The following is a 26987-nucleotide window of genomic DNA, read 5'->3' as shown; positions in this document are numbered from 1 at the left end:
AGATCTGAAAGGGTCCACTATAAAATTGGTGACAAAATTTTCAGTCTGCTGCTTGAAAAGTGGCTTTTCCCCACTCCTAGGACTTAACACGCTCCAGGCATCACTGTGCTGTGTTAGATGCCTGGCTATCAAACTGCGAAAATGGAGGCTTTTCTGGTAGCGAAAGGGTTAAGTTCTTTTTGCTTTACCAGTTTCAAATTACAATGAGAAGCCTCTTCTTTCCCAGCACGGTTGTGCTTACATTACTCTTTAGATCTCCCTTGAAGAGGGCTGGTGTATTTGTGCCTGCTGGAGGTGGAATTAACAGTCAGGAGGAGAAAGGGAGTGAAGGAGCCCACAGGAAGGTTTTCAAGTAAATTCAGGGAAACACACTGACTTGACTAGCACAACCTTGAGTCTTGCTTTACACTAAGACGACACAAAAGATGTTAAAGTTATCACCAAGCTGCCGGACAAATATATGTTCCAACACCAAGGTGCAGATCAGCGTAGATCTGTGACTCAGAAATCAGGATTTGTCTTGGGAAGAGCACAAGGGCTGAGAAGAAGTCAAGAGACAGTGAAGATGACTTTGGGAACTACAGTTTATCAGAAGATCAACCTCCGTTAATTCAAATACCAAAGGCCTGATTGGCATACATTCATATAGGAATGCATAGGTCATCTGATCAAATCATATTAGCCGTCTCCCGCTACATCAATGCAGCAAAAACTCTTAACAACTGTGGATAATTGGAAATCCGAGTTTCAGCTTTCTTAGAAATAACAACTCTTGACATATTCCAAAAATATTTAAAATAGGGCAGGAAAAACCGTGAGGATGTTGTGTTCAGAAATGACACTGTCATGAAGAATAGGTAAATTTGTTTTCAGCTACTGGGAACGTATACCTCCTAGGAACTTAGATTTTTTTTTTTTTTTTTTTTTTTTTTTTTTTTTTAAGAGGAGAAGAAGGACTAAAAATACCAGCTTTTGCTTTTGGACAAAAATGCATCTGACTGTATTTTTACTTAGGGGTATTGTGGGTTTCCTCTGGAGCTGCTGGGTTCTAGTGGGTTGTGCAAAAGGAGGTTTGGGAGACAATCATGTTCACTCCAGTTTTATTTATAGAAGACTACGGAACCACGAAAGACGGGAGATCCAGAGGGAAATTCTCTCTATCTTGGGTCTGCCTCACAGACCCAGACCTTTTTCACCTGGAAAGCAAGCTTCCTCCGCACCTCTCTTTATGCTGGACCTGTACAACGCCATGGCCAGTGAGGACACTTCCGAGGAGCCGGAGTCCTCGGGGAGGGCATCCTTGGCAGGAGAGACCAGAGGAGCCAGGAAGGGACCCCCAGCCTCTCCCAATGGGTACCCTCGCCGTATACAGTTGTCTCGAACGACTCCCCTGACCACCCAGAGTCCTCCTCTAGCCAGCCTCCATGATACCAACTTTCTGAATGATGCTGACATGGTCATGAGCTTTGTCAATTTAGGTATGTTGTTCGTTTCTTTGTTAATCTGTGTTATAACAAAGTAAAGTTTTCCTAATGGTAAAGTAGCTGCCTGGTAGGTGGTCATGTTTATTTAGAGTCATTTTCTATAACTCTTCTCTCTGGCTTCTGTTTCCTTCCTTTCGTTGAGGCAATGTAAGATTTTGCCTTAGGCAACAAAGTCATGTGTACATATATATATTTTGTTTTTTCAATATAAAAAGCTAAAATTAAACACATGGTTTGGGTAGATTTAGGTCTTTTCACATCTTGTTAAAATTTCATCCTTGCTTAAATGTATGAATAAACAGGCAACAGTCTTAAAAAAAAGAGAATTTATGAGGATTGCTATGCTATGGGCAAAATTAATAATAATACTACTGCTAATAATGCAAGTACTTATAGATGGAAAAGTAAAAGTGACATTCTGAACCTTTTTTTTTTTTTTTTGGTTAGTAATTTAAAAAACATACAAGTGTAATTTATATGCCACTTAAGAACTTCCATTTAGGGGAGGCAACTCCTGTGAAAATATTGATGTGAAATTAATTTAAGATCAAATAATATTGTAAAAGATTACTATCAAAGACTTTCAAGGATAGAGTCTGAAATTCTGTCGACAAAGATTTTGGAAAAGAAGTTGCCATTGAACATTTTTTAACTATAAGGATTAAAATCTAACCTACTTATTTGATTTCTTTTTAAAAGCAAGAGAAATGTAAAACATGTTATGATGGTCTTTACCTATACAAAACTTTCCTTTCCATTTAAGATATAAAATTTCAAATGAAAAATTCTTTAAGAGCAGTGTTAGAGAATAATTTTTAAAATTATGTTTTACTCAGTGCTGTTACTGACAATACCAAAAACATTGTTATTGACAGTTTCAAATAATGAATTAGAGCACAGTATTTCATCTTCCAATGATATTAAAGAGTCATTACCTTTAAAATGATTTTACAAGGGCTGTAATTTTCTTCAAATGTTTTGGTAAAGACCCAAGGTGAAAATTTACTATCTTCAAACATCCAAAAAAAAAAAAGTACGTGTTTATTTTTGAAGACAAAACTTAATCAGCAAATGTAATCAACTTTTGGCGTAAGAGCTTTTAAAACTTCGTTTTAAAAATGCAGTCTGCTTGGGCTTAAAACAGGACATGTTTTATTACACACTTAATTAAAAACTTCCTCATCTACTATCTCAAAAAATACTCTTTGAAAATCCAGATAGCAACAAATCTTAATAACACGTGATGCTTTTATAATATATGTGGCTTAATATGCCCTGCTCATTTGCTCTTCGGAATCGTAGCAGGAAGGAGAAGGTCCCTAATAAATCATGTGTTTCACGTTGCTGGAGACAAAGCTCTCATTATGGGTTTTAGTAAGTCTTCATTGGTTGCCCTAATCAGGTGTCCTTGGGGCCCTTTCCTTCTACATATAATTAACAGGTTCAGTTTGGACCATTCAGGCCATTAAAATATGTCTTAATTCTAAATTAGTTTGATTACTTTTTCCTAGTATGAGCCGCATGCAAACATGGTATGTTTTCCTGTGGAGCAGTTTTTCAAGATGATTCAGTAATTTAAATTTGTCCTAATCTTTTCATAGAAAAATTGCAACCTAGCATGATTTACAGATTCACACAATAAATCACTGAGAAAAAAATCAGTTCAGGTCATCTGAAATCTGACAGGAAAGAATGCGTTATGTTCTGCACTTTATAAAACAATAGCTCAGTCATGAGTCTGTTCTAATGATGTATTTTATTATATTTGAATGCTTTGATCATTCACAAGAGAAGTGTGTTTTTTTTCAGACAGGAATTAAGTATGATTTTTGAACCTGTGTGCCATTATGTTTTACAAACTTACCTAGAATAAGAAAGCCAAACACAATAATAAACAGTTTTATTCAGTGATTTCTAGGACCATTTTTATCATGAAAGAATGCTTTTATTTTTAAACAATAAAATTTTGGCTACATTGTTTGGATTATAATAACAAAGTGGTTTATTAAGTATACCGTGAAATAACAATGATTGATTTGACTCCAGAGAAGCAATACTGGACATAAGCTTCAGAAAAATATTTATTTATTCCTATCATGCTTGAATTGCTGAGTAAATCATCTTCAGTAATAAACTGCATTGCCTTTTCTTTATTTAATAATGCTGAACAAAATGTCTTACATGAAATTAGTGACAAATTGATTCTGATACGAAGTGATTTTTACCTAGTAGTCTCTGAAGAGAATTGAACCACAATTTTATTTTATTGTCTTTAGACCATGCCTTCTCATACATCTAAAGCTTACAGTCAATCACTACTTAGTAAAAATTTTAACTTCTATATTTCTTCATAATAAAGAAGGTCAAAGCATGCTTAGAAAAGGTAAAAGTGTAATAGCGTTATTAACTGTGCTAAGAATTTTGGTGTTTCTTATTGTAACATTCAGTAACAAATATTATTTGCAATTTTTCTCATGTTTTATAAGACTCCAGTGGGTTTTGTTTTGTATTTTTAGTAAAGATATATATATAGTGGAGACCAAGGGCCAATGATCAAATTAGCAATAGTCAAGGGACTTGTATGGAGGAAGTCACCTGGATATTTAAATCTGTGAAAAGAATTTGTTGACATTTCCCATAATAAGTTGAATTATATTAAAGAGGGCCTAGTAGCATCTTTGTTATTAATGCCTGCCCTTGTCATTTTGGAACTCAAATAATGGATTTTCTACAGTTATCCTGTCATTCTGGAAGACATTTTTTTCCATCACAAGTTTTACTCACCAAGAACAATTAAATTTTATTCGAACTTTGACTCATATTTAACAAAATATCTCTTTTTAAAAACTTCAGATGAGACTAGTTTTATGTTCATAAGCGAAAAATAGATTAGAATTTACTGAAAGAAAAAAAGTAAAATGTGAAGAAATTGCTTCAAGGCCAATGTAAACAACTAAATATGAAGCCAAAAACATTATTTTCCCTTTTAAATAATTTTAGTGATTTGTTCACGTTGAACAAACGAATATTAACTATTAATTGTGTGAAGAGAAACTTCCCACTCTGTTTTATTCATTATTCTTAGGCCAACTTTTATCAGTCTCATGGCCTCCAGCTTTTACAGGCTGACTTCTCTGCTTTGTCCCTGAAACTATTGAATGTCAGTGGAATTTTGCTTAGTCAGTACCACATTATTTTGTTAGTAACAAAAATATTTTTCCGGTAATTCTTTTAACTATCTCTTTTTCAAAAATGTTAAGGGTTAGTTTACGTATCAGTTAGGTACTTTGCTTGCAATGTTTAGTGTATCTAGTGTATCTCTAGTTTACGTTAAGATAAACATGTAGTGCATTTCTAAGATCTTTTAGTTAGAAGCCAATCTTATTTGATTACTTGGTGATAGTATAATTAAAATGACATAATGCTGTAGATGTTTCAGAGGAAATTACAAAAATCAGTAAACACAGGAAATTCACTTTTATATTGTCCTTTGTCTACATGTATTTCTCTGATAAAGAAGAACTTTGGGTTTATTATTGGGTTTTGATCAGTTGGCTTGGTGTCAAATACTGAGATATAGTTCAAGAGTATATACTAATTCTCATGCATAAAAGTATAAAAATGTGGTTAAATTTTTTTCATATTTTATAACAACATATTTAGCATGCTAAGATATGAAATAGGAAAAAAAAAGGGCTTTCAAACTTTTCAGTTAAACCCTTCTCCCCTCACTTCCCCAAATCATTAAATTCTCCTGGTACTGGAAGAAAAAAATGCTTCTGCCCTCAGTTGACAGATTTGAAAGACATCATTGATATTTACTGTTGTTTTTGGCTGACTCAAGTGCCCAGTGGAGAGGAATTTCTACACAGATCTGCCGAAAGATGCCTATCTATGTAGTCTCTCCAACAGGGTTATTAACACTTGGGTAACATAAACACACCTATAAACACACGGCAAGATTTTTTTCCTTTTTTCAAGGAAGGGGGGTGATGAGATGGGATGGAAAGAAAGATGATCTAAAGATTACAGTTACATATTCAGGGATTATGCCTGGAATAACAAATGCTAATATTGAGTAAAACAGCCACTCTTTAATACATTGAACTTTTTAAATTTCCTTTTTTAATTATGATTTTTAATTATTATTTTGGGGGAGGTAATGAGGTTTATTTATCATTTTGATCACTTTTTTGACGGAGGTACTGGAGGTTGAACCCAGGACCTCAAGCAAGCTAAGCACGTGCTCTACCACTGAGCTATACTCTCTCCCCTGACATGCCTCACTTTTGAAGAGAAAAGGAGTTGCTGAGGGTGGAGCCCTGCTCTCTCTCCTCCATCCACCCTTGGCATCCGCGCGTGCCCGGGGGATGCTTGCTGTCCCCTAAAGCTGTGTGACTCCAGATTGACGGGCTTGGCAGCAGAGAAGGTTATAATCACCGTTCAATGAGAAGTTTTTTTTTTTTTTTTTTTTTTGCACATTTTAATGGTCACTCCCAAATTGCTAGTTTTAGAAGTTTAATCAAAGTAACAGCTGGAAATAAGAAAGTGTGACAAAGAACGAGGGCTGGGGGCTGCTCACTCTGCACTTCCGGTTCCTTCCCTTTCATTCTTCCTTTTTGTCAATATCACCTCCCTCTCTCCTTCCCCCCACTCCCCTCCCACTCTGTGGCCTTTCTCTGCCGTTCTAGGGCCTCCCCGGCTCCAGGCTTTCTTGGCACCCCTCTCCTCACTGCCCCCACCCTTCCTGGGGTCTGCCTTTGGTCCCACTTTCTTCATAGCCTGAGGCTTCGATTAGCTGAAAATCAATTCGTTACAGCTTAATCATTTAGGTACAGTCTCCTGTTTCCTCTCTGGTTGAGAAGGAAAGGCTTATAAAGTGCCAACTGCAGCCTCCACCCATCAGGAGAAAAGCTCCCCAGGGCATCCCAGCCTCCAGGGCTGTTCGTTTCCCGACCACCCCATCCTTCCTTGCCTCCTCACCTCTCCCTGACCATCCCATTGATTGAATTTCATGGGTTTTGCCTTTCCTATTTTATAACATAATTAAAATTTAAAAGGGGAAATTGAAGGGAAAGTAAAAAAAAAAAAAGAGGGAAAAAGGCACATTGAACAAAAAGAACAATAATCAAACATGCAATTCGTTTTTGGCTTCTAAAACCCTTTTGCGTCTATAATTTTGATTGAGTCCTCCTGTCACGCCTGTGAAGAAATTATTAGCTCTGTTTTTAGTGGAGAGGAGATGGTGAGAGTGTAGGAGAGGTCAAGACTCACAGTTGGAGGCAGAGAGCAAGGAGGGTGAGGTGGAGAAAGATAGGAAGTCTTTTCTGTTTTGTTTTGTTTTGTTTCCAAGCCCTTGAAAAGAAGAAAATGAATGAGGTGAGTCATTCGAGGCTGTCTCTGGGCCACGCAGGTGGAGGCTGTGTTGGGAGCTCTCAGTCTACCTCATACCGGCACGGCAGCTAATTCCACATCCCCAACCGCATCAGCTCCAGGGGAAGCCCTTTCATCCTTCCACACTGAAATACCAAAGTGGGGAAAAAGGAGGGGGCCGCTCAGTGTGTGTGTACCAGGAGCGCACAGACGGGGCGACTCAAATTTATAGTCATAAATAGCGTAGTGGCTCAGCTTGAAAAAACCACAGGTTAAAGGGAGAGGCTTCCCTGACACAGAGAGAGGCTGAGATCAGAGCAGCCACTAGAAGGGCTGGAGTGAAACAACGAACCCCTTGTTCCAGGGAATATTTATGAGTGCTTCTTTGCACCTCAAGTTCATATTTTATTGGCAGGACCGTGGGGTTTCCCCATTTGCTCATCTCTTGAAATAATACCCTTGGCTAAGATAGCCTTTAAAATGCACCAGTCAGCCCTGACAACTGGCTCATTTATTTTTGGCGGGGAGAAAGGGATCTGTTGTGATGTGGATGTCTGATGGGGATGTTTCAGACCCGGTCGTGGATCTTAAAGTTACGACAGTTAAGATGAAAATCGGAGCGGGGAGTAGTCACCTGTCTTTTTAGGGGATGTTAACAAGAATCTACGTAACCACGCAGCAGCTCTAAATTTGTGAGAGCCTTGTCTCAGCGGTTGTAATAAAATTATTATCTAACAAGGTAGAAACAAAATCTATTAAAGTGTACGACGTTGAAAATGAGAAAGAAAAATCACTTGTAGGTTAGTTAGAAGGATTTTTAGTGGTTTTGAGAAAAAAGGAAAACAATAAACCTCTATAACCCGAGTACACATCCTACACTCAGAAAGCAGCGAGTTACACAGATGTCACATAGAACGTAAAAACTCAGACCTTGTGTAATGTTAAATTGTTTGATCAGTAAAGAAATTCAACTGAGGTACATGCTAGTTTATAATTTCTAAGACGATGAAGACCCTTGTCAATGACGTGTTGTTTCATTTTACTTTTCATAAAGCACGGAGGGTCAGTGCTTGCATTGGGGAAGAAAAATACAACCCTGTATTTTAGACATAAATTTATCTAATTAAATTATCACTTAGCTATTGTGTTTATTTAACTTTTTTCTGGAAGTAAGTATCAGCTTTTATCGTCCTGGTGGTTTAATGGCTTTCCTGAAGTTGTTTGGAATAAAGAAAATAGTTTAAGTAGGTCAGATGCAAATCTCATTTAGATTTTATGCAGACCTATAAGACCCGTCAACATCCAAAGATTTATTAACATTTACAAACCCCTTCAGCTATGCTGTTCTGATATGAGAAATTCAATAGTATCTGTTGTGCACAGATGTCCTGTCCCTCTTGTAATTTTGCGATCAGCCTTCCAATGTCAGGAGACCCGGTGTATTTTCAGAACCTTAAGTCCCTGGAAAATTACTGCTCAAACGGCTTTGAGGTTTAATTATAAATTCAACCTAATTGCTTTCGTCGCTGCTTCCATCCCAGAAGCAGAGTAGCATAGAAGAAGCCAGCAAGCCTGGATTGGAATCCCACATTCTACACTTATTCTAGCAGCGTGACTTCGGGCAGGTGACTTACTCACGCTGTGCCTCTGGTTCTTTGCCTAAAAAGGGCTGATGATGATAATAGCACCTCCCTCCTTAGGTGTTGAGAGGATTAAATGAGTGGATGGCATACAGTTTTAAGGACAGTATTTGGACCCAAGTGAGACCTCTCTCAATGGCCGTGATTGGTGCTGGAGTTGCACTGGTAGCCAACATCTGTATCCCATTTGCAGGGGCAGCAAAATCAAAAGGTGGGGCCACTTGTTTAAAAGTTACCGAGATTTCCAAGATGGCAGCAAAGTATTAGACGAAGTGCGTGCGGGGCCCCTTCTGAGTGCAGATCTGGTGACATGCGTAGGAGCAGGGACCACGCCCTGTTCGTCCTGTCTTATCCCCAGTGGAAAGAGACAGCGTGCACAAACTGAATCATCGGAGGGGAGTTTAACTGGCGTTATAGCATTTCTGATGTTGTGGGCGGGGTTTTCTGGAAAGACAAGGGAGGATGCAGCACCTGGAATGGGAGCTCAGAGGACAGCTAAAGGGGGCTTCGATAGGCTTTGTGGTTAATGTTTTGTAGATATTTCCTTTGCTTAGAGTGAGAGGGGATTACATGGTTCTCCAACTGTTTCAGTAGGGTTTAAGTGTCAGGGTTTCAGAGTCAGACTGGACTGAATACCAGACTAGCTTTAACAGCTACGCATCCTTGAACAGATGATTTCACTGCATTGGAACTGTTTCTTCCTCTGTAAAGTGGAGATCATAACACAGAATTGTAATGAGGACTCAGTGAGGCAAGATCATAGGTCTCTAAGCCTCCATAAGCAAAGGACTCAGTCAGTGGTCCCCGCTGCTACTACACCTTCTTCTGCTAGAGTCGAATCTCTGCTGTCCTAATGTTGGAGGAGATTGCTACCCCGCCCACCAGCCTCTGTCAAAGAAATGCCTAGCTGAAACCGTGGAACGCAATGCATTTGACTTTTGCTCTACCCAAAAGAAAAGTAACTTGAATTTCAGTGACTCTGAAGACTTCCGAGTCTTCAAGTTGGACAGCTGGGCTGAGATCCCTCCTCAGGGTGTCCTGAGAAAGGTCGGTCCCCATCAGAGCCTTTGGGCGCCTCTGGGGTTTCCCTCTGAGCACCTGAAGGCAGCGCTTTCTGCTGCTGAAAGGTGCTTTTCAATTCCTTTCGGTCAGAAGCCTAGAACGAACCCACCGTTTTCCCTTCGTTCCAGATATTACCTGTTCCATTTCCTTGCTGGTTATGGAGAAGGGAACCGGTGGCGGGCAAAGTAATAATATAGAACTAGAAAACATTTGGTTGTGAAGACACGGGCACTCTCTAAAAGACCCTTTGAAAGATGGGGAACAATCTTGAGTTTTCATGCTTTTCCTTTTTTTTCATCAGCCAACTTGTTTTCCTAGTTTTAATGCCAGAAAAAAAAGTTGATTTGTGATGAAAAATCTTGGTGAATAAACTCCTGAACTCTAAATGGGAAAGCCACTCTGTTCAAATAATCATTCAATCCTGGAGCTTTCAGCGTTGTCTGTTATACAGATCATGTTTGAATTTATGATTTTCTAATTTGTAGCTGTTCTTACTACTATTTGTATCATTATAATCATTTTATTTCTATTTCATACAGTTCTACCTTAAGTATTTTGACTTTCCTAGACTGTTTGTTTTCTTCAGATGATAGATCTTTTAAAAAATTTTCTTGAATTGCTTCTTGTTATTGTATTTTTAAAGCAGGATGAGAATTTATGGATTTTATCCAAAAAGTCACACAAAGACCCTAGATGAACTGTGGACTACTTCTGTTTACAGCATCCATATTGTAAAGTAATCACATTGACTTTAGATACTTCCTAATATGTTGAAGGGGAAAATACGGATTCATCAGTCTTTCATTATTTGATAACATCCTGAAAGAGGAGGCATTAAGATGTTCTTTGCTAAAGTTTTCACTGTGATGCGTAAAGACCTTAAAATAAAATACGGATTCCAACTACATATTTTGACATATTCAAATCAGCAATTAAGGTTTTTTTTGCTTCCGTACTACCATGTTAAAAACAGTTATCAGTCTACAGTTACTTACTTTGAGGAAGAATTGATCAGAATTAAGCAAACAGATGACTATTTCTTATATGTATGTGATCCTTTTAAAGAATATGACATTGTCATATAATATGAAATAATAGTATAGCTGTATGTTAAAGTAACAATGACAACAGTGGTATAATTTCTGTGCTGGGAACTGGACTGAGTGATTTACAAGCATGATTTCAGTTAATCCGCGCCTCAGTTTTATGAGCAAGTATTTTTCTATTCCCATTTTATTGATGTAAAAATTGAGACCTATCAGAGGGTAAGTAACTTACAAAGGACACCCAACTGGTAAAGGGCAGAATCAGTATTGGAACCACAACCTGTCTCACTATAGATTTTTGGGTCTTTGCCACTACTCTTTAGCTAGGGAGCCTACTTTTGAAAAATATAGTCCGCCCTGGAACTTTTGACAACAACAATACTCACGGTTTACACTTTTTGTGCATCGTGTTGCTTCATCGACATTGCTGCAGTGTCTAGCACTCAGGGAAGTACATCTGACCCACAATACGCATCTGTGGGCACTGGAGCTCGGAGGGGTCATTCACTCCGTCATCCGACGATGCTCAGATCACAGGGCAGGAGCAGCCAGGCCCTGGCCCAGAGCCCCTGATTCTTGTGCCAGGATTTTTTTTTGCTCGGTGTCACATGCTTGAAAGAAATCACGGCAAAATTCCAGCACTAAGTAACATTAAAAGCACTAACAAACATTATCTAAAAGAATGGGTTCCTTTGTTATTGAAATGACCAGGAGGAATTAACCTCCTTTGTATACAGAAAATATTTGTAACAAATCTCAATCCCTTAAAAAAAAAAAAAAAAAAAAAAAAAAGCCTCTTACCAGCAAACAGAACCTAAGGAAGTCTTTTAGTCCAAAAAGCATCGGGCCGAGATAGAACCAAGCTTCAGCAGAGCCTTGGGGCTTTGTCTGAGACCCTCTGTGTAGGACTTCACTAGGATGGAGGCTCCAGTGATTTGAAATGAAATATCCAAAAAGAAGGTTCATGTTTTACACTGGGTGCTTATTGCACTTTCCAGAGCGTCAGTGTGGCTTAAACATCCATTATTTATTTGTGCTCTATGTAGGAAACAGGGGTAAAGGTCATACAGTTTTTCAAAATTAAGTTGTTGGAGCTGTCTAAACCTTGACTCCCTGACCCCTCACCCCCTTACTTCTTCAATTGTGTGCTCACAAGTTTGTGCTCAGTGTCTACTTTGTTCCTGAGCACACTGGACGTGGTGTGGATTCAGGATGTAAGAGTCACTGAAGACACATTTTGTAGAGTGGAGAGTAATGGAGAATTCCAAGAATTGATAAATACAGACCTCTTTGATATGCTGCTTTGAATCAACTCGGGATCCTGGACGTTACATAATGACCTCACGTTCATTATTGAGAAAATTTGACCGATATTTTCCAACTGTTTTACTTGTTACAAGCAATCTGCTGTTGATTGTGAAATGAATATTTGCAGCAAAATGCAGATCTAAGTCTACTGGTACACCATCACCGGAACTGGGGTTTACCTATTAATTCATATCAACAAAACACCAGATCATCAGAGATTTCAGTTAATAAAGAAGAACTTCAGACCTGTAATGATTTCTCTCCACTGGAATTCGCTGTCTCCCACAGCTAGCCTGTCTTCGGTACTTATTAAGTGCCACAGTGTGCTGATAGCATTTCAAGCGCTAGCATTGCATTCTCACAGTCACCCTGTTTTACAGATGAGGCAAGCGAGCCCCAGAGATGTTAAGTCATTTGTCCAAAGTCTTACATCTTGTAAGAGGAGGAATTGGATTCAGAGTCCAAGCTGCTCCCTGCCGTGCTGTGTTGCCTTTGTAAACACTTTGGGGAAGGCTGCGGTCGGGACGTTATTTAAACTCTGTACTGTTCTATCTATCTTTCCAACATTTCCCATATTGGATTTGAAACCTTTTCACTTCACTAGTAATGCTTTATATTTTAGGGGAAAGAAAGTCTCTAGTAATGACTTTACCAAGAGTCTTATGCCTGGAGTTGTGCTCCTTCAGGCCTTCTTCTGAATTAGGACGCTGTGGCCTTTTGAAGGAGGCAAATACAAGACTCACAGGGCAGGGGCCAGGAAGCACTTTGCAGACACCAAGGCCTTTGTGCCTTACAACCAGCTGGCCAGTGATGACGGGAGCTGTGCTGATTCTCAGCTCTATTAAAAAAAATTTTTTTTTTCTTTTTAAAAAATACATTTTCTTTCTTTTTTAAACGGAGGTACTGAGGGTTGAACCCAGGACTTCGTGCATGCTAAGCTCGTGCTCTACCACTGAGCTGCACCCTCCCCACCTCATTCCTACCTTTAAAAGACAGGCTTGGCATGAACAGGAGTACCGTTTGGCATAACAGAAAAACGGTAGGATATCAAAAGTTGCACACAGCAATCGGCCTCAAAAGCAATGGTGGGAGGTTGGAATAAACTAACCGTGAGTTCATTTGGCTGCTGGGAAGACTCAACTGCTGGCCACCAGCAGTCCAGGGTCCCCTGCAGCTGAGGATGCGCGCCTGGTCACAGCTTTTCTGGCCCAGCCCTGCATTGGCCAGTGAATCTCGCGAGAGAATTCCTAGCCTGGGCGTTTGGGCTGCAGGACCATCTAAACCTACCAGTTAGGAAATCCCTGCTGCTGTGGATGGGAACTCTGGCGGGTACCCTCTGCTCCATCCTGCTGCCTATGGCCCAGGTGTCCTCTGTGTTCCGTATGAGCCTGCACTCTTCGCGTTTCAGGCACATCTCGTGCTTTGTAGCAGAACGGCCCTAATCTCTTGCATGTGTAAACTGAATGCCGCCCACATAGCTCACTCACCGCCCCTTAATGTAGCACAAAAGCTAAATCTCTTATTTCTGCTCCTTGAGTATCTTATAAATTAAGAGCTAAGGCCTTGGGATAATTCTTTTTTTTTTCCCCCAAGAGAAGATATTTCTGGGACAGCAGTAGTTTTCAAAGTCAAGTGCTGAAGGACTGGAGGACTCTCAGCTGCCCTCAGTCTCAGCTGCCCGCGGCTCTCAATACCCAGCAAAGAAATCAAAAAAGGAATCGTAAAAAGCAAGTCTGATTGCTAATAGATCAACGTTCAGCGACGTGCCCCAGAACTAATCTCTGCTTTGCAAAGCAGGTCAACGTAGCCGCAAAGCAAAGACGAGCGTTTAGGACGTCACCTGCTTCCTTTGAAACATTTTGTTTTCTTTCTCCCTCCCTCTTCTTGCCTTTCCCTACCGACGCCCGCCCGGGCTACCCCGAGCCGGGCTGTAATGTAGGACGAAGTGTGAACAATCCCAGCATCTGATTTCTAATTATTTAGATAGAGATCCACTTAGAAGGTCAGACGGTAAAATTACTGTTTCGGAATAGTAAACACAAATCAGATTTAATTTTAATTCAGCTAACTTCATTGGCATATAATAACTCAAGCCCTTCCTGAATCATGCTCATTTAAACCTCCTGGGTACTTTCAATCATTTACTCGTTTTCATCCAAATTCTTAGTATTTGTAAGGGGATTTCGCTGAAAGCGTTTCTATGTCCTTTTAAGGGGTCTATCTGAAATGTTACAGTCAAATACATTTGCGCTGTGCTGAGCAACAGTAACTGAACAGGTTTTGATATTTCCTATTTTAAGAGAAGACAATGAGACCTCTCAGTATCTTCATTCTGCTAATGAGCATTGTGAACCTCTGCAGGGCGGATGTGGGTTGGTTTCCCATGCACATCGCACCCTGAAAGTCCCCTGACAGAGCACACGGGTACCTGGCGCTCCAGGGAACTCACTCTGAGAAACGCTCTTCCATGTGGAAATCCTGTTCTATAAAAGCCATTTTGGAAATATGGCAAACGAGCATTACGATAATCTAATTTGTTGAAACTGTGGTCACTTTATTCCCCAAATTAAAAAGAAGCAGGAAAAAAAAAGTTTCCATTCTATTATCTAGAATCAGTATTGTTGGTATTTTTATATATTTCCTTTTATACTTTTCAAACATACCTTTTTCATAGAGTTGAGCAATGTTTACCCAATGTTGCACCCTTCGTTTATTCTTGATTTTTTTAGTACATGTGTGCTCTTTATGAGTAGATTTTTAGTGACAACGATATTTCAGCTGAAGAATTCATCATTTGCATAAATATTCTTTTATAGTTGGGCATGTAATTTTTCCAGCTTTTACTATTATACATTCTGTTGCAATGGATATCTTTAAATACAAGTGTTCGTAAACATTTTGGACAATTTCTGATCATTTTCTTAGAATCTGTTCTTAAAAAAGGAGTTATCAGAAAAAAGATATGAATGTCTTTTAAATTTCCTGTAAAGTATTACTAAGTTGTTTTCAATAAACTTGTTTCAGTTACTAGTTGCACTAGTAACTATTTTATCAGACTAAAAGCTAAATTAAATCTAATATATTTACATTCTTGATAATCTTAAACATTTTTTCTTGAATTTGTATTTCTTCTGAGATTGATTTTTTTAATATCTGTGGGTCATTTTTATTTTCTTTTTGGGGAGTTCTATTTTGCTATTTTTGTTCATTTTTCTATTTGCCTTATCTCATTGTTACTTATGTTTGGAAACTCCTCCTATGTATGTATATTTAATAATTATTCACTTTTAATTACTTATTTAATAATTTAAATTATTTAATAATTTAATAATTACTCACTTTTAATTTTTCAAGTTTTTATGCTTTCATTTCTCACTTTCCACCTCACTTGTCGTTTGGGTCTAACGGTCATGGGAAAAACACTTCCAGTTATTTAAGAGTTTGGAAAATATTCCATCCACATCCCACTCGAGAAATAACGGCTCAAAGGTGCAATGTAGCTGATTCCTGGAACAGAAATCGAGAAGAATGAGGGATTCATAGTCTTCAAGGAACCACAGTTTGTGAATTAAAATCAGCTGAACAAATAAATTTGGCCTAAATAACCTTATGCCAAATAATCTCCTTTAATTTAAGTATAAAACACGCATTTATATATAACCTAAGAACAGGGTGGCAGGCGGGTAATAAGTACCTCACTGACTACACTGCTTAAAGGTGGCTTTTGGGGATGGGAGGGTGGGGGCACTAATTATATGCACCCTTATTTTTTTCTCTGATTAGCAACTACCAGCATTTACCCACAAATTGCATCCTTTCTAGTTTAGTATTAAGTTTGATTTTTGAGTCTCAATCTTTTCCACAGAATTCCAAAATGTTTTGGAATCACTTCTTGCCATCAGCAGTTGTGTAAATGAGCACAGTGATGTGGAATATTCACAACCCACTTTTTCATCACCTGGATCTCTTTAGCACCTTCCAGGTTGATAGCTACATCAGAGGTTAAGGAAGCGTGCCAGGGTATGCCTGCATTTTTATTTTGGCTAAATCGAGTCTCTAAATCATGGTTTTGCATTACACTTGTTCATCATCTTATCAATCTCTCTTGGCCCTGAAAATTCAATACTGTATCATAGTATAATTGTAAAAAAGACATTTGGCAACAGTTAGATATCTGGATATTAGTACGATGGTGTGCTAACTGCAAAAATCACTCAACTAAAGTGACAATCAAATAATTAGGTATATTCCAAAGCAAGGAATAAGGTGTATCAGAGATACACGAACAGAAAAAATCAGGAGTCAGACTTTAATATGAGCAAGTCTAGGATCCAAGGGAAAATGAATGACAGGGAACAGAACAAGTCGCTGTGATCATGAACTATATAAAGCTCAACAGAGTTCCAGCACTTCCTCATCTTTATATGGGAAGTAATAAATCAAAATGGTGAAAACAAGAATTGTTAGAAGTGTAAGTAAAAACTGGTAGAAACAAAACTGTAGTATGGAATCATCACACAAAGCTGCATAATAGGACACACATGCACACAAATATAAAACAATGATGTGCTGGAATAATACAATTAATAAAGTTAAATTAATTGACATAGCTCGAGGGCTGTAGTTTGAGATACACTGACATACGCCAAATTGTGTAGAGTATATACTTTTTCTGAGATTCCATGGACTGTTTAAACAAATCACTAATTGGATGATATATACACTTTAAAATATTGTAAAGGTTATGGATAACCAATAGGTACATAAAACCATGGTCAACATCATCAGTTACTAGGGAAAAGCTAATTAAAAGCACAATAAGCTAGCACTACACATCATAAAAGTAACTAAAATGGAGAAATTAAAAAAAAAAAAACCGAAAACAACAAAACCTCACAGTACCAGTGTTGGCAAGGACATGGGCCTGTCATAAATTGCTAGTGGGAATGCAAAAGTGATACAGCCATCTGGAAAAAAATTTTAACAGTTTCTTACAATATTATACATACACTAGCCCTTGTGACTCAGATATCTAGGTATTTACCATAAAGAAATGAAATCTTAAGTTCACCTGTACATGTTTACAGAGGCTCTCTTCGCAATTGCCCCGGAGTGTGAAGAACTTAAATATCCTCCAGTGGCTGAATGGTTAAACAGATAGTGGTATATCCATTCAATGGAATTCTCAACCAGAAAAAAAGAAAGAATTATTGAGACATGCTAAAACATAGTTAAACTTAAAAAAAATACATTTTTAAGTGAAAAATACCAGACCCAAAAGGGTACATATTGTATAAGTTTATGTATTCATGTGAAGTTCTAGGAAAGACAAATCTATAGAGTTGGGGAACAGATGAGTATTTGTCACAGATTAAAGACAGGTAGGAGTCTGACTGTAGGATGGTGAAGGAACTCCTGTGAATCTTGATTGTGGTGATGGGCACAAAACTCTGCATTTGTCAAAAGCCAAAGAACTAATTGCAGGTTTTATTTGTGAAAGTAAATCACAAAGAGGCAGATATTTTATATGCCATAATTACAAATGAATATTCATAATATATGTAATAACTCAGTCTATTTAAAAATAAATTTCTCGACTAAATCAAGAAAGAAATTAAATGTTGAAGGAATAGAATTTAGGAAATGCCATGCAGGAAAATTTATCAAAATGTAAGGATGGTTGCCAAAGCTATACTCTATGATAAATTGATACCTTTAGCGTTTTCATACTAAAAGGAAAAACTAGAAATGAATGTAGATTAATAAAAACTAGAAGTGAATGTAGATTAAGCATTTTGTTCAACATGCCCCATTAAATCCTGAAAGGACAACAGAGAAAAAAAAATCACTGAATTGGAAAACAAACTGTGAATTAATTAATTTAAAAGCTGTTAATTTAGAAGACCAAGTAATCAACCAGCTTCTGGCAAATAGTAAAGAATAGATAGAAAACAAACAAATAGAAAGAGAAATGATATATAATTACAAATAAAGACTGACAACTTTAGAGAGTACTACAATAACTCTATGCTAATAAATTGAACATCTTAATGTGTTAGCTAACAATGAGAAATATGAATAGGTAAACAGCACTGGTTAGTTATTGAAAACTTGATCAAATCATTGTTTTTTCAAAGATTTGGAGCTTTTCATTTTAGGCAGGGGAGTGAAAAATTTAAGAAACAGAAAGGTAAAAAATGCTACACAAACTGGTCCAGAATGCTAAAAAAAAAAAAAAAAGACTACTTAGTAATTTTTGATAAATTAGCAAACTTGGATAGAAAAATCTGAAAAAGAAAGAGATCTTTTTTGCATGGCAGAAATCTCAATTAAAATTACTTACAAATCAAAATCAAGAATCCTGTGGCAAAGTCTTAATTAAAATACTTGCAAAAATTGTGCTCTACACTGGAACTTGACACAACATTGTAAAATGACTAGAACTCAATAAATAAAAGTTTATAAAATAAAATAAATAAATAAAATACTTGCAAATTGAAATTAATTTCAAATAGCCATGTATCTTTACCAAATGAGTTTGATTCTAAACATGAATGGATGATTTAGTATCAGGGAATCTGTCAATGCAATGAATTACATAATCTTAATTAATGGCTACCAGAATATTGACCCTCAGACTACATAACACCTGGCTCTTCTGTCTGACAAATTATTTTCAATGATAATCATGAAATGAATCCAGTAAAATAAGACCACAAAGAAAATACAATGAATAATTTTTTATTGGCTGATATATATACATAATACGTAGGTAAATATGTCAATACAATAATAAAAATGATAATTACAGTGTAATAAGTAAAGGGGTACTAGATTAGTATTTTTAAACTACATTAGTATGTTTTTTTAAAATAGAAGACAAATATCAACCAATTATCAATATATTGGTCAAATATATAAGAAGTAACATTAGAGTTTCTGTTTTGAAGGCTTCCGCAAATTTGTCAATGATTTTGTTAAAAGCAATCTTTGTGTATCATTTTCATAATTTATAACTTACAACTACGTTGCAATTATTTTCAGTAGCAGTGTAGCCACTTTCGTCAATCTGTCTTTACACCTACTTGATGACAGAATAATTTGTGTAAATTTTAATTTTGAGAGGTTCTTTTCCCATACAGCAACAAATAGTTAAGGAAAGTCTTAAACATAAGGATAAATTTGAGATTCATAAAAACCCCATTTCACCTTTCTGAAAAATTGCAAGACTGTCTGAGTTTCTTTGGATTTTCTAGCAGCTTTCAAAAGTGTTCATATTTGAACATTTTCTACTAAGATATCTTTATATTTCAAAAATTTATAATAAAATTCTGTTATATTTGGTAAAAACTTCTGAAGTTCGTAATGGTTCAGAATTGCTGGAGCCTGCTCTGGTTCCTATTTGTGTCTCCAAGTCATGTGACACTATGTATTCCTGCATTTAAGCGGTAGATGTGGTTGGTATAAATAATGACAGCACCATGATTGTAAAGAAAAAAATATAACTGAACCTGGCTTGTTACTCACCTATGTGCACTTGGGACCAGGCTATAACAGGCAGTTTTTCACATTAACGTCCACAGAATACAATGTTTCTTAAAGGATAAATAACAAGAATGTGCTAATTTGAAGCTTACATATATATTAGGAAAATAGAACAGTAATAATAGCAGTTTTTTGAACTGTGATCAGCACAGCATTTTTTTCCTGGAAGGAGTATTTTATCGCTGACACTGTTGAGAATTGCTGTGGAATGTCAGTAATAAGGTGCAGAATGACTTATAGTTGGTTTTATTATTGTCTTTAATGAATCCCTTTCTTCCTAGACCCAGCTTGGATTGCTGTAACCGCCTCCTCTTGGTACACCAATGATCTTAATAAAACATTAATGGTGTACAATAAAATTCAGTTCCCAATCCTATTAGAAAGAGCAAGAGAGGGCGAGAGAGAGAGAACTTGGAATAGAGAGATGTTTTACTCACATGGTAAAACCTATCACAAATCGACAACAAACATTTTAACACCTGAGGCCCATCTATTAAAGAAATAAAAAGGACAAACTAAGCAACAAAACCACAACAGTAAAAACAAATGACTGTGCCCTTTATAACCAGCAATAGTTAACCTAAGTCTAGGCGTTCTGGAAAATGCCAACAAGTCTAACTACACACCATTAACATGATTGCTTACTTTGGGAATCAAGTGAAAAGGTACTAGAATAAATTGGTTTGGCTAAATGAGCAGAAATAAAACTAAAGCTAAAAATACACAGATTTCCTGAATAGAAACAACAACCAGTTAGAATCTATAATGAAGAAATTACATCCCAAAGACAAGCAGAGGTAAAAGAAACCAACACGATATAAAAAGTTTAATTGGAACCCTTAACAAGAACGTGTACGGCCTTTAGGACTCAAACTTGACATCAGCAAAAAAGTATAAATCAATTCAGAGTCAAACTATTTCCTGAACAAGAAAAGAGATGTGAAATATTATCTTTTTACGTGGATATAGGTTTATTTTATTATTCCAATGAAAACCCTTAACTGGATCTTTTTTGGACCGTCACAAAACATACTAAAAATTCATCTTGAAATGAAAAGTAAGCTAAGACCTAGTTGAACAGGGAGTTTAGGAATCTTCTTACCATATCTTACCATGCACTGTAAAAACCTATTATAACGTGTTATAATGCTAGAACAGTAGAAGCAGTATCGTATTTGTATATAACAAAGGATATATCCAAGAAGCAGGAGAGCTAAGAAAGAAACACTACCACACATCATAATTCTTACAAGTCAAATTGGAATTAATGTTTTTTTGGTTAATTAATTTAATTTAATATATTTTTAAAAATGTTGATATATTACATTGTATTACTACAACATGATTTGATACATGTATTTATCATGAAATGATTACCATCATATCTTTGATTAACATCCATCACCATGCAGTTACAAACTTTTTTTTCTCGTGATAAGAACTTTTAAGATCCACGCTCTCAGTCTGGTCAGCTGTAGTTACTGTGCTGTACATTTTAACGTTTATTTTGAAGCACTCATTGTGAGAAGAAGCTCTACTATTAATGGAAAGTGGAAAGAAACTTGGGGAAAAGATAGCTGGATTTAACTACATCACAAATGAGCAATTTCTCCACCTAAAAAAAGGGGACCAGAAATAGGTCAACAACCAAATGGATTAAAAAAAATTGGAATAAATATAAAATATAAATGGTACATAATCACTGTAAAATGAGCTTATATAAATTAACATTAGTACTAAGCTTCTAACAGAAAAAAATCAGAGAATATAATACAGATACAGATCAAGCTACTGTTAAGGAATATATAATGACTTGTGCATAGGTTTTGAAAATGTATCAGAAAATATCTGAGGGAAAAAATGTATTTCTTCCTTGGAGAATTGCTTGTTTAGGTCTTCTGCCCATTTTTGGATTGGCTTCTTTGTTTTTTTCTTATTAAGTCATGTGAGCTGCTTATGTATTCTGGAGATCAAGCTTTTGTCGGTTTCATTTGCAAAAATTCTCTCCCATTCCGTAGGTTGTCTTTTTGTTTTACTTACGGTTTCCTTTGCTGTGCAGAAGCTTGTAAGTTTCATCAGGTCCCATTTGTTTATTCTTGCTTTTATTTCTATTGCTTGGGTAGACTGCCCTAGGAGAGCATTTCTGAGATGTATGTCAGATAATGTTTTGCCTGTATTTTCTTCTAGAAGGTTTATTGTATCTTGTCTTATGTTTCAGTCTTTGATCCATTTTGAGCTTATTTTTGTGTATGGTGTAAGGGGTGTTCTAGCTTCATTGTTTTACATGCTGCTGTCCGGTTTTCCCAACACCATTTGCTGAAGAGACTGTCTTTATTCCAATGTATATTCCTGCCTCCTTAGTTGAAGATTAGTTGACCAAAAGTTTGTGGGTTCATTTCTGGGCTCTCTGTTCTGTTCCATTGGTCTATATGTCTGTTTTTGTACCAGTACCATGCTGTCTTGATGACTGTAGCTCTATAGTATTGTCTCAAGTCTGGGAGAGTTACTCCTCCAGCCTCTTTCTTTTTCTTCAGTAATGCTTCGGCAATTCTAGGTCTTTTGTGGTTCCATATAAATTTCAAACTCTTAATTAGCTTAATCTCTGGGAATTAAAGTTATAGTGATTTTTCTAATTTTGTTCTTTATGTATTTTGTTACTGTTTTCCCAAATATATGTATATTTATCATCAGAAATATTTTACTAAAATACCTACACCAAAATCTCTTTACTCTCTGTAATTTATGTAAGTTCCAGAGTTTTCTGCATATCTTTCTTTCTTGTCTTTTCTTTTTTGATGAGCACCTATTATTTGCAAATCATGATTTTATATAACATGCTTTCTGAATTGGACCAATTTTAATACAGTGAGGGTAGATCTAGAAACAGAAGAATGTTCTAAATTTTTTTGGTTAAAAATGCTTGGTATATAAGACAAGTGTATCTTAAAATTTTTGTGAATAATGGGAGACATGAAAATTTGAGTCAATGTCATTTTTTATCTGAATTTACTGGAAAATTACTAGAATCTTCAAAATTTTTATAGACTCAGACTCAGGGTATCTTGGCACTGAAATACACTTCTTAACATCTGACAAAGGCCAAACTTAAACAAAAGAAAGCTTTTTCATACTTTTAAAGGCATTTTTTCCTGTGATTTACTAGACGGAACAAGGAGATTGCTTCTTATCAGATGCTTGGTGTGACGTCTGATCGGAGTAATAACATGATAGCCATGTCTAGTGTTTAAAATGAACAAGCACTTTTTGTAATTCTTAGTCCTTCTGGGTTTTTATTTTTTAGCAACATTATGCATGCACATGTTTTAAATTATGATACAAAGTCTTATTAAGAAAAGCAGAAGTACCCTCTGTTTTCTGAGCCCACAGATTCCTATGAAATCCAGTGGCTGGATGGCCAATCTCTCCCTCCAGGTATATTCCAGTAGCATTGCCTGGGCTTGGAAGCCCACGTTCCATACCCTGTTCAGAGGTTACCACCCACTGTCTTCAAGATGGACCTGGCTCCAGGCTCCATCAGAGTCTTGGGGAATCTTTCTGTTCCATCTTGCTGCTCTCACCCATCTCCCCTCAAAAGCATTGAACACCCCTCTTTCCAGCTCTGACACACCCAGCATAATGCCATCAACGGCATTAAGTTAGAGGCTTAAAAAAAAAGCCAGGCAGGGAGGGGGCCTACAGGCAACCTCTGTTTTCTGTCTTAAAACACAGTCATCCTCTGAAGGAAAAGGTAGCACCGAGGTCTGCCTAGCTGCTTGGAATGAGGAAAGGAAAATTAAGAGAAGAAAATGATAAATGACTTTCCTTTTGCTTTATTCTATTAAAATAGCAAAAGATGCAAACAGAACACAACACTAACAGTTCAGGCCACTATGCCCCATGCTCAGAGGGACATAAGGAAGGATGGGACATAACATCACCTTTTAGAAGTGTACCGTCTGTTAGGAAGACCAGAGCAATTTTGGTCATCACCACCGGGTACCGTGGCCCTGCTTTGCCGTCTACAAATTGATGGATCATGCAAATACGGGTTGTCACTTGAACCACTCCACACTCTGTAATGTGAACTCTGTTGTCTATTCTCCACTTGCAATGAGGAAACTGAGGTCTGGAGAGGCTAAGTAATGTGCCCGAAGTCACACTACCAATCAGTTAAGAAGATGGGATTGGAAATGATTCTATGAATCCACATCCCACACAGCCTCCAGATACATACATTTAGTAGATGCTAAATAAATATTTGATGAAAGAATTTATGGCAACAAACACATAGCTTAGGACATACGGCAGTACTGCTGTCCAGTAACCATGACTGTGAGTGCTTTGGTGGCAAAGAGCATGCTTGCTGTAAGTAGACAGAGGGGGATGGTGGAAAATGCACACCTAATGTTGGGTAAGGTTTACGCTGGATAGAATTTGGAATAGCAGAGCTCTGTGGGCTCACGTAGTGTGGAAACGTTGGAGTGTGCATGTGTGACCAGGACCCAGCATCCCTGGCTAGGGATTTACAAGGGAGAATGTTAGATATGCGTATATACAATGTATAACCCATATATTATCTGTGATTGTATAGAAATCTATCTCTATTTATGTGTGGTGTCATGTCGGGTGAAAATAGTGAACTTTTATCTGCTACTTATCATTCGCCAGGCATGTTCTAAGCAATTTATATCTATTATCTCATTTAATCCTCAACATCATTATGATAGAAATATTATTATTAATCCCTGTTTGACAGACAAATGACATGAAATGTAGAAAAGTGAAGTAATGGGTCAGGGTTGTCCAATCAGTAATAGCAGCTAAACAATTTGAGTCCAGGTCATCCAAGCAAAGGAGATGCATTAGGGATACACTTAAAGCTTTGCTCTCAATCAAAAACAAGACGAAAAATACAGCACTGATAGTGCTTGAGAATTACCATGTGTGCTGCAAAAATGTTCTTCTTTGTTCAAGGAGAAACATGGGATAGGCCCACCAGAGAATGACGTGCTATTTTGACTTTGTTAGTAGAGGAGGTTATCAAGAGTTGGGTGGAAACAGTCCTACTGTAATTGTTGATCAGAAAAGTCTAGGTCTGTTTTCATAATCTTCCCGTACCCATGATTTAAGAGACATGCAGAAAAAGTTCAGCAAGTTCGGAGGAGATCACTGCAGGTTGTGAGCTTGTTCTAAATCACTTAATTAGTTCAGGAACACTTGAAGGAAATCTGAAAACTTTCCATTCCACAGACTGAAATTCAAAATTCTTATTCTGTCCAACAAGGCTGTAAATAACCCAGTTTCTGGCTAGCTTTCCTCCATATCCCCCTGACTCTTCCTGCAGTTCTCTTGGCTCTAGTCTGCTTGTCCTTAAGTGAGCCAAACACCATCATGCCCCAAGGCCTTTGCACCTCCATCCACAGTGCCTAAATGTTCTCCTGCGGTGTATATATGAGGCTTACCCTCACTATGCTAAATAGCCATTTCCTCGGGGAGCCCCTCCTTGACCGCCTTACTAAAATAGCACCCCTATTACTCTCTATTCTCTTATCCTACATGAATGTACACATGTACACATGTATGTATGTACACAGGTATGTATATATGTACACATGTAAATTGCATTCATCACTATCTGATATTATTTCTCTATTCATCAATTCTTAGTCGCTGTTATTACAGTTTTTACCAGTAGACTATGAACTCCACAAGGACTGGGATTTGTCCGTTTTGCCCATTGCTCTACCCCCAGTCCTCAAAACTAGGTGTGGCACACAGTAGGCTTACAGTCCAAATTTACTGAAGGAATAAATGATTTCTCATTTAGCATGGAGAGAGGGAAAATGCAGTCAGGCTAGTCACCATCCTCAAATGTTTGCATTGCTTTTGCATCGACGTGTGCTTCGACAGAGTTGTCAGTAGCACTCGATTAAGTTAAGATTTAGAGATTCATGCTCAGCCTAGGGGAACTTTAAGGGCTGGTTTAACCCCACGGAATTCTATGACTGGAAAGAAGAGAAAAATGACAACTGCAGCATTTTCTTCTCCCACTCGAGGCCTGGCTCATACCCAGAACCATCACATTTTAGGGCCAACAGACACTAGAGGTCTCACAGAAAATGAAGTTGAAAACTAGAAAGTGACATTATCCCCCTGCAATGAAGCCCTCTGTGGCCGCCCACAGACCACAGTGCAAAGTCCCAGCTCCTCAGTCAACAAGCAAATATTCATTAAGCTCCAACTGCATGCCAGGCACTGTTTTCAACCCTGGGGTTACAGCAGGGGATGAGATAAACAATGTCTTACTCCTCGTTGCGATCCCAGACATTGTTCGGTAGCTACACTTGCATACATGTATGTAAAAGTATGTGTCTATAAACTGAATTTATGAATCGGATGAATGTATTGAATTACGAGCAGTGGACCAATCAGCTAGATTTTGTGCATTATTACTAAATGACAAAAGACAGAAGTCAAATGTGGTGCCTGGATTGCAGTGTTTTCTCTGTTTACAAATGTGCATTCTTTTGGCCTTTGAGTGATTACACCAAAGTGACAGCAATTGGTCAACCAGAAACCAGGAGTCAGCCGGAGTTTTGCAGGATATTTATTCATACATTAGGGTGGTCTTCCAGGAAACAACAACAAACAGACCATTTTACGAGCAGTGTTACAGAAATATACACAAAGAACATTCTGGTTGGAAGCAGAAGCTTTCGGCCTCACTCAGGGAAGTCTAAATGTAACTCAGGCTACACCAACAGTTTTGACTATGAAAGTAAATAGGAGTCTTCAAAAAAAAATTGTTTTAAAAGTAATGGCTTCAGAGTCTAGCTGCACATGTTAGAATCATTTATCTTTGTAAGGAAAATTAACTGGAATGAAATGAAAAGAGCTCTTCTCTGAGAGCAGGAGTGATCCCTGTGGAAAAACCGTAGCAGTGATGTGATGAATCCTCGGTATCCGTTTCAAAATTCTGGAGTGCAGTTTTATTTTTCACAATATTGAGCTATACCACTCAATAAGGGGGGTGCTAAACTCCCCGTGATAATAAACATTCCACACGAAAGAGACTTTTCCGCTTTTTACACAGATCTCTGATTTCCTACTGGACATTCCCTACAGGTGACAAACCAAAACCTGGATTCTAAACCTGTGTTTATCATTAAAATATGAGCTATTCGTACATTTTTACACACACTGATTTCTCCACTAATGTTTTTGGTCTGTACTTTTTTGTTCTCGTCTGAGATTTTAAGAGGCAGCATTTTTGATTCTGATAAATAATATGGCTGACTTCAGTGCAAGTGTATCTGCCTACATTTTAGGCTGTTGCCTTTCTGCTGATGTAAGCTTCTGACTATTTCTGCTGTATCGATACATTACTTTATAATACTGATTTTATGTTGAGGTTTTGGAAACGATGAGGGTATGTAGGATACATTATCTAAGAGTTTTCTTTCAAGATAGAAAATTGCAAAATATTTAGCGTGAAAGGAGACTGAGGGGTCTTCCTGGGCTGAGAATGA

At 37.4% G+C, this 26987-nt stretch overlaps 1 protein-coding gene across 1 annotated transcript in view; it reads left to right on the top strand.

The window, feature by feature from the left end:
* The first annotated feature begins 264 nt into the window (after positions 1 to 264).
* The window catches only part of BMP5 (bone morphogenetic protein 5), a 109545-nt gene continuing 82822 nt past the window's right edge, over positions 265 to 26987 (top strand). The window contains exon 1 of the mRNA XM_010995384.3: positions 265 to 1478. Coding sequence (XP_010993686.1) covers positions 989 to 1478 — 490 coding nt within the window. The 5' untranslated portion in view covers positions 265 to 988. The remainder of the gene's footprint in view (positions 1479 to 26987) is intronic.

This window comes from Camelus dromedarius, chromosome 19 (assembly GCF_036321535.1).
Source record: "Camelus dromedarius isolate mCamDro1 chromosome 19, mCamDro1.pat, whole genome shotgun sequence".
Taxonomy (NCBI): Eukaryota; Metazoa; Chordata; class Mammalia; order Artiodactyla; family Camelidae; genus Camelus; species Camelus dromedarius.
This window is presented reverse-complemented; position numbering and strand designations above follow the sequence as displayed.